The following is a 12,788-nucleotide window of genomic DNA, read 5'->3' on the forward strand; positions in this document are numbered from 1 at the left end:
TTTGAACATGTTTTGGGCTGGAAAACGTCAGCAATATCTGGCAACACTATAAGCTCTTCTTCATGACGACAACCGGAAGTGTACCAACACAATGGGGCGTGTAGCGCCACGTGTGGCTCGGGTGCACAATGCACCTTGCACAATAGCCCGATTTCACTTGTGCATGTAGGATTGGATTTCTCTGGCACCCCTGCTGGGACCCTTTGCTCGATTTGGACGTGCATGTAAACGTGGTCACTGAGGTAGAGTGGAGCAAGACCTGTACTTAGACAATGCAACTGTTGAAGAAAAGGTGTAATGCAACACTTCACTTGTGTGCACGCCGAGACTGATGCCTCAGAATTATTAAAAAGTAAAAGAGCATTTCGGTGAACCAGATACAAGATCAACAGACCAGATACAAGAGCAAATAGACCCAAAGTGCATGTAGTTAGCAACTTTCTCAATATCAGGGGTTGAGAGGATGTCATAGACAAACCTTGTATACATTTCTATACTGACAGAATACTGTCTGTGGTTCTTAAAGCAGAGGTCAGAATAGAAAACAACAAGAGACAAACTCTTATTTCAGGCATCTAAACTGCTGGCAACACTTTTCCACTTACATGCAGCTCTGACGTTTTTTATTGGGTCCTCCATATTTTGGCTTATCCAAACAGAACACACAGGTCCCACAGTCCTCTTCCCGACAACAGCCCTTGCAGTTAAAGCAGCGTCTCCGTCGCAGACCAAAAGCTTTCTGTCTGTACGCTGGCCTTTGTTCAACAGAGCCGGTGCTCTCTGGTTCCGAGTGAGAGCCGAGATCTTGAGGAAGGGAAGAAAAGAAAAAAAAAAAAAAAAAGAGCTTAAATCCATGTAATAAATTCCGTTTAATGCGTACATTTAATTTAGATCAGAGTACCGTATTTTCCGGACTATACGTCGCTCCGGAGTTTAAGTCGCATCAGCCAAAAAATGCATTATGAAGATGAAAAAAAAAAACATATATACGTCGCACCAGACTACAAGTCGCACTTTTTTGAAGGGTTATTCTATCCATAGAATGTGTGATTGTATCTGATAAGCGGCGCGTGGTTACTGCACGACTGCATTGTTTATTTAATAAACGAACAGCTGAGCAGTGATAACGCGCCCTTTGCCCTGTAAGTAGCCTAGTCTGATTATTTTAAATATCTACTACTATCTTTAATACTATCACTATCGTTATTACTAATAGCCTATAATATTATTATAACTAATATTAGTAGCCTATTACTGATGCATTAATCAGTTTGCTTTTAGAATATTTTTACCGGTAGGGCTTATTATCGCCCCATGGCTCTTTCATCTGTGTTATTAAAGCTGTAGTCATCATCGAGGAGAGTCATTCTTCATTCTTGTCAAATTTTATTTCATTAAATCTGAGGTCAAGTAGGCTATAGGTATATCATCTCCAAAGACAACCGTCTAGTGAAAAAAAAAAACAACCGCTTTTAAATCCCCTACTTAAATCCTTAAAAAGAGTAATTTAACTCATGTCTTGTGTGATCTGATCTCCAATGGTGAAATAAACCGGTTGTGATATGAGTAGTCTGTTATTTTAGAAGATAAATGTAATATATAATTTAATATATAGCCTAATAAAAATAATATTTTATAACATATCACGACATATTACTGTCTGTAACTGTTCGTCACTAAAGCGTTTTCTAAAATCATAATGTCTGATTTTTTTTTTTTACACACACAATAAGCGCGTGTGCGTAAAGTTATAGTAAACCACCCCCACCTTTTTTTTTTTTTTTTTGAGTCGCCGGACCCACCCACCTCCTGCGTTCCGGGACCTCCCACTTCACAAATTAAGCACTGCCTAAAATCACTACATAACTTATTTAAATAACTATAGGCCTATCATTAATAATAAAACACAGGTCAATCAAGTTTATCAAGTTGATGATTTCACTCCAAATCAGCAAATCCATTGAATTCCTCATCCTCGGTGTCGCTTCTGAACAACTCTGCCAACTCCAGCGGCAGACGAAGCGCCGTTTCCTCTTCTTCTGCGTGGCTGTCGTCAGACTCAGCATCAGCTCCAGTTATTCCGCGGTGAAAAAAAAAAAAAAACATATATACGTCGCACCGGAGTATAAGTCGCATTGCCAGCCGAACCATGAAAAAAAGTGCGACTTATAGTCCGAAAAATACGGTACTAGCCAATAAGTTAATAATGCTAGCAAGAGTGTATCGCCCGAGCACGGACTTCCCCTTAAGGGAGAATCTAGTGGATATCTACAACAAATGCATTCCTTTTAAACTTAACATGAAGTAAAGTTGCACATTGATTTAATATTTAAATCAAATCAAGTTTATAGAGAGAATGAGAAGTGTGTGTACCCTCTGTGTCTTGTGAGGGTGCAATGCCTTCTCGCTCATGTAAAGGCAGAGCACTGAGTCTGGGGATGTCTTCAGGTACCATGGCACGAGGCTGCCCAAGTGCCACTGCCGCTGCCCGGCACACGTGCTTTATGCGTGGACCTCCAATCAGCTGTCCCTAGAGACAACAATAATACACAATGCCTCAGTTATAACAATAAGGAGTCAACACTATAGCAACAACAACCCCCCGCAGACACTGAAGCCCCTTTCACATATGAAACCTGTTATTCTAGGACTTAAAAACGCCACAGGATAGATACGTTTTCATTTCTACTTAGTTTTCCAGAATAGAAAAGTAACGGATATGGCGTATTCCCATCTGACTACATTTAACAGAATTCTACCCCCGCAAGGTGTGTGAAACAGCCGAAACCAGATATGACGTACAACTCACGAGGCAGCAAGTCCATTATCATGAAAAGCCCAAGGTGCGACATTAGCTAGTTAATCAGCAACACAGCACAACTCGAGCTGCATCACGTCTCTGTTGAGAGTTTGCTTCCTATTTCTGAAGATTTCTGTTCAAGAAAAGACGACTTATTACATTTTTGCTTATATGTGCTGATGTTTTAAGTTCACTGCCTGCTGCTTTACACTGAGGCAGTACGAGTTAGGGCTTTGACCTTGGCCCAAAAATCATATTCGAAGTTCGTTTGGAAATTAATCTAGACGTTCAAATAGTATTCGAACTTTTATTAATTATATTATTCTTAAATGCCTCACTAAAGGCCTCTGCATGCTTGTCCGACAAGGCTTTCGCAGACAGCTTTTCACAGACAGTTGTAATTTATTGTTGAGCGGGGAGTAATAGGCGTGCGCGATGTTATTCACCGGCACAACGCAAGGTGGGGCGAAGTCGCTAGGAGTAGTTGGTGGGTGTGGTTAATGGAGTGTTTATCCTCCGGTTACTTATAATGACTAGAACTGGAGTCGTATAGATGTCCGTACTTCTTCACTTCCTCAATCAACCGCTCTTCGTGCTGCTCCATCTTCGCTCGTGTTTTTAAAAATGCCGGTCGTGAAAACAAACCAAACCGGGAAAGTAGGGAAGCGGAAGTGCGTGTACAGCGGATGTAGAGTGGACCAATCAGAGCCCTCTTGTCTGCAGTGGTCACAATTTTTGGGAGGTGCGCGCAGAGCGTCTGCGAAGGTGGGGGGGCTACGCAGACACTGTCTGCGACACCGTCTGCGAGGACTGGGTTGTCAGCATAAATTGGCCTTAACACCTCGGCATCAAAATTAAATATGATATTCAGTCCACCAGGGGGCAGTGTTCAGTCAATGTCAATAAGACTACGTGCAGGAAATATGAAATATTCAGGCATGTTTTTACAACCACTACTAATGAAACGTGCAGTGTCGTAGTAATTGGCATTATACCGGCTGACACTTTTAACGTTACATAATCCACAAACTTCATCGTTTGTCCGTTGCCTTTTTTGTGTGAAACGCTGTTCCTTCGGTTTCCTGGTTGCTTGTACTGACGAAAGCCTCTAAACTGTAGCCTCACTGACGATCAAAGGGGAACGTTTACAAAATGAGCTAGGCCTACACCTAATCCGCGAGTTTATAACACTGCCGTTCCGAGCCCATTCGTGTTGGCTTTTGAGAATGTTTGTTTTGAATGAGACCGGTGTCAGCTGTCATGTCACTGCTTCCTGCTCGCGTCTCCGATTCACAATTCAAACAAACACGGACACGATATGTTATAAGATCACAGATTAGTTTTACGTGCTCACTTCGTTAACTTATGAACTTCATGGTATGTAAATTCCACCATGTGTAGGCTAAATTAATTTAGGCCTATAGGCTACTTGCGCAAGTAAGCTAATAGTTTTTTATTTTTTATTTTTAGCAACTATCCCAAGTTGACAAAAATAACAGCGCATGAAAGCATTACTGCGCAGTGTCGCATAGTCTACGGTAGTAATTTCATTTCTTATGTTATAACATCAGGTGTACAAAAACCAACCAAATATCTGCAGAAAAAAAACAAACACATCGATATTTTCAGAAGAAAAAGTCACATTTTATATTGCATTTAATCACATCAGCAGTTACATTACACTTCATTTTATTGTAGGCCTATTTTACAGGTAACCTTTTTTTTTTTTTAATCGCATTCTCCATCTTTTTTTTCAAATCCAAAATAGCGCCGGCGGCACGGTGGTGTAGTGGTTAGCGCTGTCGCCTCACAGCAAGAAGGTCCTGGGTTCGAGCCCCGGGGCCGGCGAGGGCCTTTCTGTGTGGAGTTTGCATGTTCTCCCCGTGTCCGCGTGGGTTTCCTCCGGGTGCTCCGGTTTCCCCCACAGTCCAAAGACATGCAGGTTAGGTTAACTGGTGACTCTAAATTGAGCGTAGGTGTGAATGTGAGTGTGAATGGTTGTCTGTGTCTATGTGTCAGCCCTGTGATGACCTGGCGACTTGTCCAGGGTGTACCCCGCCTTTCGCCCGTAGTCAGCTGGGATAGGCTCCAGCTTGCCTGCGACCCTGTAGAAGGATAAAGCAGCTAGAGATAATGAGATGAGATGAAAATAGCGCCACGCATCACTTTTTAAATTCTCCGGAGTGCAAATCTCCAACGTGCTAGCATCTGACTCCATTGTTCAATGCGTGCCAGCTTGACGCTAACGTCTACAGGTGCCCAGATAAGACAAAAGACAATGACCTTCGCGATTCACATAAATTCCACAGACGTTAAAAAAAAAAAAAAAACCTGCAACCTGAACTGAAAACGTTTACAACCACATTCACAAAAATAAAAGAATTATGCCTAATGATACCATATACAGGTTCGAATATTTACAGCTGCCTAATATTCGTTCGAACATCTCTTTCACAACATTCGAATTGTATTCGAATATCGAAGTTCGAAGTCAAAGCCCTAGTATGAGTATTTTCAGTCACAATATCACTACATCATTTACGTCAATGCCAGCACCGTCGCGACCGCTCAACACGTAAATCTGATGTTCCGATTCCCACCGGACCCGTGACAAAATATCTACGTTAAACGTTACTAGGTTGCCAGGGGATAGGATTAACGTTTTGCTCCCATTTCCACAAGACACCATAACAAGGGAATATTTACAAGGGGTATAACAAATGTTCAGAAACAAACATTTAGGCCCAATCCCAATTCTAATTTCTACCCCTCCCCCTTCCCCTTGGCCCTTCCCCTTGAAACTGAGCTACAAGGGATAGGGCTTGAAATTCAACCCTTACGTATTGGGATAGCCCTTCAACGATCGCATACGTCATCGCGTACCTCCGTCAGCGTTTACGTTAGCAAAACGCGACCAAATGCGTCATTGGCTGCGACCAGCCGCTACAGTCAGAGCCAGAACCAGAAATCTCTGCTGGCAGGGTGTGATTTGTTAACTAACACCACTGAATGGGATATCTTTGGCGCTTCGTGCACCACATCCGACAGAATGAGGTGTCAGAACACTCATGTAAACAATAAAAGCGAGAATAACAGAACAAAACGTACGCAGTCAAGCAACCGAAAACAATACTCACTCCCAAAGCTTTTTAGCAGCAGCTTGGATTTCAGAAATCGCTGCTCATTCTCAGCTCGAAAGCGAATCAAGCGGCGTGTTTCCTCTGGATAACAACTTAAAACACGTAAATAATGGAGAAAATACATTTATGACAATCTTTCGCCACGGGAACCGCCATCTTTCTGAAATCCGCATGAAATCTCGCTGAAATCCGCATGGCATTGTGGGAAATCACTCAAACCCCTTCGTTCGGAGTCTGCTCCAGGAAAATCTCCGTTTGGAGGGGTACAGAAGCCCTACCCCTTCCCCTCCGCGTTAACTGGGATTGGGATACCCCTACCCCTTCACGTGAACGCGCAAAATGGAGGGGAAGGGCCAAGGGGTTGGTCCAAGGGGTGAAATGGGATTCGGCCTTACAGTCCTGTGCAAAAGTCTCAGGCAGATGTTAAGAAGTGCTGCAGACAAAAAATGGCTTAAAAATAATGAAATTAAATGCTTCAACATTTATTTTAAAAGATATATTAACAGCATTAAGCTATAATAAATGAAACAAAGTCAATATTTGGCGTGACAACCCTTTGCTTTATTTAAAAAAAATTGTCTGAGGTACAAGGAGTGCAGTTTTATAAGGAAATGAGTTATAGGTTTGACTGAACATCTTGCAGAACCAGCCACAGTTCTTCTGGATGCTTTGTCACATTTGCTTCTTCATTTTGCAGCAAAACCCATTAGCCTTCATTACGTTTTCTTTTTTAATCTGAAAATTGCTCCCTTATAGAGATCTTGCATGTGACGTCACAGCCGATCCAGATTGTGACAGACGCCATCGTGTCGGTCAAACGCCATATTCCGCCTTCTACTTCTACCTTTTCTTCTGGAAAACCCTACTATATACACAATTCTACTACAACGGCTGCGGCTACAAGCTCTCCTACCTGTGCACGGTTTTTATGTTTTTTGTGTGTATTTTTGCGTGTTGTTCGTCTGTACCGGACTTCAATATCCACTACAACTGTATGGACTTACTGGACATTGGTTTCCAGCAGAAAATGACGGTTTGTAGCGATTTCCATCGCATGCACAACATTCCGGATGAGAAAAAAACAAAACAAAAAAACATTCCGGACGAGACCAGATGGCGAGACCAGCGGGGTCTCCGTGGATTGTTATCGGAAGCAAATCGAAGGAGGCGGCGCCGGGAGCCGAAGCAAAAGCGAGGCTACAGGCAGAGCCGGCCTGTTGACTAAGCTCAGAAAACAGCTACTCAAACCTCCACTGCCAAGCCTCTACCTCTCCAACGCCAGATCCATGTAAACAACACGGACGATTTGGAATTACCTTATTCTATTCTATAATCGGCTGGTCAGTGCTATACTCAATACTTAAGTGACTTACCCATCCAGTGAGGATCATTTTCTTGTTTACAAGATGCCACATCTGAGTCGCTGACAAATCCTGAATTTCTGTAAAGAAAACTTTCCAGAGATTTATAAGCACGCAGTGCTTCACCACTGAACAGCGAGGGAAAGTTAATGAGGTAATCATACACGTCCGGGTATTCCGCTGGCAGTTCAAAATCCGGTGGTGAAAACTCCGTCCGGAAAGCCAGAAGGGTCACTAATCTGTCGATCGTTTATTTTAGACATGTATCTAGTTATCTGTTCATTAGAAAAATGAGCCGTGTAGTCCGTCGGTTGAAATTGATCCATTCTGTACACGAGTGCAGCAGTATTCGATGGCGGTTGTGTACTTTCCGGTCACGTGACTGCAAGATCTCTTATGTAACGTGCTGCTCAGATACAAACTTTTTTCGGTAACATTTAATTTTGTCCCCTCCTAGAACTGCCACCTTATTGTGGTGGAGGGGTTTGTGTGCTTGAATGATCCTAGGAGCTATGTTGTCGGGGGCATTATGCCCCTGTTAGGGTTTCCCAAGGCAGACAGGTCCTAGGTGACAGGCCAGACCAAGAGCAGTTCACCAAAAAACCCCTATGGAGAAAAAATCCAGGACCGTGACGTCGCCCGGTAGGACGCAGCCGGGGCCCCACCCTGGAGCCAGGCCCGGGGTTGGGGCTCGTATGCGAGCGCTTGGTGGTCGGGCCTTTGCCCATGGGGCCCGGCCGGGCTCAGCCCGAAGAGGCGACGTGGGCCCGACCTCCTGTGGGTTCACCACCCACAGAGGTAGCAGTAGGGGTTTGGTGCAGTGTGGATTGGGTGGCAGTCGAAGGCAGGGGCCTCGACGACCTGACCCCCGGGCACAGCGGCTGGCTGTTGGGACATGGAATGTCACTTCGCTGGGGGGGAAGGAGCCTGAGCTTGTGCGGGAGGTTGAGAGGTACCGGCTAGAGATAGTCGGGCTCACCTCCACGCACAGCTTGGGCTCTGGAACCCAGCTCCTCGAGAGGGGCTGGACTCTCCACTTCTCTGGAGTCGCCCATGGTGAGCGGCGGCGGGCTGGTGTGGGCTTCCTTATAGCTCCCCAGCTCAGCCGCCATGTGTTGGAGTTTACCCCAGTGAACGAGAGGGTCGCCTCTCTGCGCCTTCGGATTGGGGAGAGGGCTCTTGCTGTTGTTTGTGCCTACGGGCCAAATAGCAGTATAGAGTATCCGGCCTTCTTGGAGTCCCTGGGAGAGGTACTGAGGGGTGCTCAGACTGGGGACTCCATTGTGCTACTGGGGGACTTCAATGCTCACGTGGGCGATGACAGTGACACCTGGAGGGGCGTGGTTGGGAGGAACGGCCTCCCCGATCTGAACCCGAGTGGTGTTTTGTTATTGGACTTCTGTGCTAGTCACAGTTTGTCCATAACGAACACCATGTTCGAGCATAGGGGTGTCCATAAGTGCACGTGGCACCAGGACACCTTAGGTCGGAGGTCGATGATCGACTTTGTAGTCGTGTCATCTGATCTCCGACCCTATGTCTTGGACACTCGGGTGAAGAGAGGGGCTGAGTTGTCAACTGATCACCACCTGGTGGTGAGTTGGATCCGCTGGCGGAGGAGGAAGCTGGACAGACCTGGCAGGCCCAAACGTATGGTGAGGGTCTGCTGGGAACGTCTGGCCGAGCACTCTGTTGGGGAGGTCTTTAACTCCCACCTCCGGGAGAGCTTTTCCCAGCTTCCGAGGGAGGCGGGGGACATTGAGTCTGAGTGGACCATGTTCTCTACCTCCATTGTGGACGCAGCTGTTCGGAGCTGTGGCCGCAAGGTCTCCGGTGCCTGTCGTGGCGGCAATCCCCGAACCCGGTGGTGGACACCGGAAGTAAGGGATGCCGTCAAGCTGAAGAAGGAGTCCTATCGGGCCATGTTGACCTCCGGGACTCCTGAGGCAGCCGACGGGTATCGGCAGGCCAGGCGTGCTGCAGCTCGGGCAGTTGCGGAGGCAAAAACTCGGAACTGGGAGGAGTTCGGGGAGGCCATGGAGAAGGACTATCGGTCGGCCTCGAAGAAATTCTGGCAAACCGTCCGGCGCCTCAGGAGGGGGAAGCAGTACTCTGCCAACACTGTTTACAGTGCGGGTGGGGAGCTGTTGACCTCGACTGGGGACATTGTCGGGCGGTGGAAGGAATACTTTGAGGATCTCCTCAATCCCACCGCCATGTCTTCCACTGAGGAGACTGAGGCTGATGACTCAGAGGTGGACTCGTCCATTACCCAAGCCGAAGTCACTGAGGTGGTTTGCAAGCTCCTCGGTGGCAAGGCACCGGGGGTGGATGAGATCCGCCCTGAGTATCTCAAGTCTCTGGATGTTGTGGGGCTGTCTTGGTTGACACGCCTCTGCAACATCGCGTGGCGGTTGGGGACAGTGCCTCTGGAGTGGCAGACTGGGGTGGTGGTCCCTCTTTTTAAGAAAGGGGACCGGAGAGTGTGCTCCAATTATAGGGGAATCACACTTCTCAGCCTCCCAGGGAAAGTTTACTCCAGGGTACTGGAGAGGAGAATTCGACCGATAGTCGAACCTCGGATCCAGGAGGAACAATGCGGTTTTCGTCCTGGTCGCGGAACACTGGACCAGCTCTATACCCTTCATAGGGTGCTCGAGGGTTCATGGGAGTTTGCCCAACCAGTCCACATGTGCTTTGTGGATCTGGAGAAGGCATTCGACCGTGTCCCCCGTGGTATTCTGTGGGGGGTGCTTCGGGAGTATGGGGTTCGGGGCTCTTTGCTAAGGGCTGTCCGGTCCCTGTACGAACGGAGCAGGAGTCTGGTTCGCATTGCCGGCAGTAAGTCAGACCTGTTCCCAGTGCATGTTGGACTCCGTCAGGGCTGCCCTTTGTCACCGGTTCTGTTCATAATTTTTATGGACAGAATTTCTAGGCGCAGCCAGGGGCCGGAAGGAATCCTGTTTGGGAACCACAGGATTTCATCTCTGCTTTTTGCGGATGATGTTGTCCTGTTGGCTTCTTCAAACCAGGACCTTCAGCATGCACTGGGGCGGTTTGCAGTCGAGTGTGAAGCGGCTGGGATGAGAATCAGCACCTCCAAGTCCGAGGCCATGGTTCTCGACCGGAAAAGGGTGGCTTGCCCTCTCCAGGTTGGTGGAGAAGTCCTGCCTCAAGTGGAGGAGTTTAAGTATCTCGGGATCTTGTTCACGAGTGAGGGAAGGATGGAGCGTGAGATCGACAGGCGGATCGGTGCAGCCTCCGCAGTGATGCGGTCGCTTTACCGGTCCGTCGTGGTGAAGAAGGAGCTGAGCCAAAAGGCGAAGCTCTCAATTTACCGGTCGATCTACGTTCCGACTCTCACCTATGGTCATGAGCTTTGGGTAATGACAGAAAGAACAAGATCGCGGATACAAGCGGCTGAAATGAGTTTCCTTCGCAGGGTGGCTGGGCGCTCCCTTAGAGATAGGGTGAGAAGCACAGTCACTCGGGAGGAGCTCGGAGTAGAGCCGCTGCTCCTCCACATCGAGAGGAACCAGCTGAGGTGGCTCGGGCATCTTTTTCGGATGCCTCCTGGACGCCTCCCTGGGGAGGTGTTCCAGGCATGTCCCCCCGGGAGGAGGCCCCGGGGAAGACCCAGGACACGCTGGAGGGACTATGTCTCTCGGCTGGCCTGGGAACGCCTCGGTGTTCTTCCCGAGGAGCTGGCCGAGGTGTCTGGGGAAAGGGAAGTTTGGGCTTCCATGCTTAGACTGCTGCCTCCGCGACCCGGTCCTGGATAAGCGGAAGAAGACGAGACGAGACGAGATTTAATTTTGTGCTGGAAAAATCAATGTTTGGGACTCTAAAATGTTTTCGTTCTGACTCAATAATGTAGAAGTCATAAAATGGAAATTGATAACCGTTTGTACAAAAAACAAACAAACAAAGTGCCAAAGACTTTAGGCATAAATTCTTGGTTTCATCACTTTATGAAACATGGTTAGCTTGCTACCTCCTGTTTTCTGCTCAATTTCTTCTTAAAAAAAAAAGTCACTTGGAAATCCCACACACCTAATTAATCTTAAAAAAAAAAAAAAAAAAACTGAACAAACCTGAGGAACCTCTTCCTTGTTTGTCTTGACTATTCTCCTTCTCCTCATGCTCATGAGACCACCATCTCCAATTCGAACTGTACCAGACATCAGCTGCAAAATACAGACAGCACTATAAAAAATTCAAATGCCATGCATTTTACATTATAAATGGAAATCATTTTCCAGGCTTTCGTCTAAACCAGGGAACAGGGGCACTGCGCCCCCTTACCGAAATGCCGATTGAACCCCAAGTCACACTTCGGCCATGCGCTTATATGCTACTGCACAACATGCAATCTTTCTCAAAACGATCTTTTCTCTGTGAAAACATCCCAGCAACACCACGTGACAATGTGTCTGATCATCAAATACGTTATAATTACTCCAAAAATATTCCAATCATAGTAGATACACCGCCAGACGGTGCAAAAACAACCCGAATTGGCGTTTTCCAGACTGAGGCGCCATGTTGTTTAGTTGTCGCAGCTGCTCTTGCGAGATTTGACATGGGTTACATACAAGGTCAGCTGACTTGTAGAGCGAGATTTCTCGAGACTGAATGACCTTTCACCCACCGGCGCGGGAGCTTTTGACAGAAGTAGTTCGCAAGTTGTTTTTGTTGACACTTGGGCATTTAAAGATGTCATCCCGCGGCACGAAACGGGAGAAAGCCAAAGACTGTCCGGGGCAGAAGATTACTTCTTTCTTTTTCAATGTTAACAGACAATTTGTTACAATTTCCCTCTCCGATAGCCTCAGAATGTCCCATTGGAGCCTCAATTTTTCAAAGGCTTCGCACGGCGGAGGGGGCGGACAACCGGCACCATCCCCCCCGCTTCGCTCCCTCATACTAAATTTTTCTAGAAAAAAAACCCCTGATTTTCAACATCTATATTTTGTTCTTGCTTAATATAATACGTCACACTTAGTGGGAGTCTTTGGCCCAATCCCAATTCTAATTTCTACCCCTTCCCCTTGAAACTGAGCTACAAGGGATAGGGCTTGAAATTCAACCCCTACGTATTGGGATAGCCCTTCAACGATCGCATACGTCATCGCGTACCTCCGTCAGCGTTTACGTTAGCAAAACGCGACCAAATGCGTCATTGGCTGCGACCAGCCGCTACAGTCAGAGCCAGAACCAGAAATCTCTGCTGGCAGGGTGTGATTTGTTAACTAACACCACTGAATGGGATATCTTTGGCGCTTCGTGCACCACATCCGACAGAATGAGGTGTCAGAACACTCATGTAAACAATAAAAGCGAGAATAACAGAACAAAACGTACGCAGTCAAGCAATTGGATTTCAGAAATCGCTGCTCATTCTCAGCTCGAAAGCGAATCAAGCGGCGTGTTTCCTCTGGATAACAACTTAAAACACGTAAATAATGGAGAAAATACATTTATGAC

The 12,788-nt window shown here is 46.8% G+C and overlaps 1 protein-coding gene across 1 annotated transcript in view; it reads right to left on the bottom strand.

Moving 5' to 3' along the window:
* Positions 1 to 12,788, bottom strand: part of kmt2ba (lysine (K)-specific methyltransferase 2Ba) — a 145,014-nt gene that overhangs the window by 108,359 nt on the left and 23,867 nt on the right. The window contains exons 5-7 of the mRNA XM_060904919.1: positions 11,396 to 11,488; positions 2,374 to 2,530; positions 606 to 804 (exon numbers count right to left, since the gene is read on the bottom strand). Coding sequence (XP_060760902.1) covers positions 606 to 804; positions 2,374 to 2,530; positions 11,396 to 11,488 — 449 coding nt within the window. The remainder of the gene's footprint in view (positions 1 to 605; positions 805 to 2,373; positions 2,531 to 11,395; positions 11,489 to 12,788) is intronic.

Source organism: Neoarius graeffei, chromosome 22 (genome assembly GCF_027579695.1).
Source record: "Neoarius graeffei isolate fNeoGra1 chromosome 22, fNeoGra1.pri, whole genome shotgun sequence".
Lineage (NCBI taxonomy): Eukaryota > Metazoa > Chordata > Actinopteri > Siluriformes > Ariidae > Neoarius > Neoarius graeffei.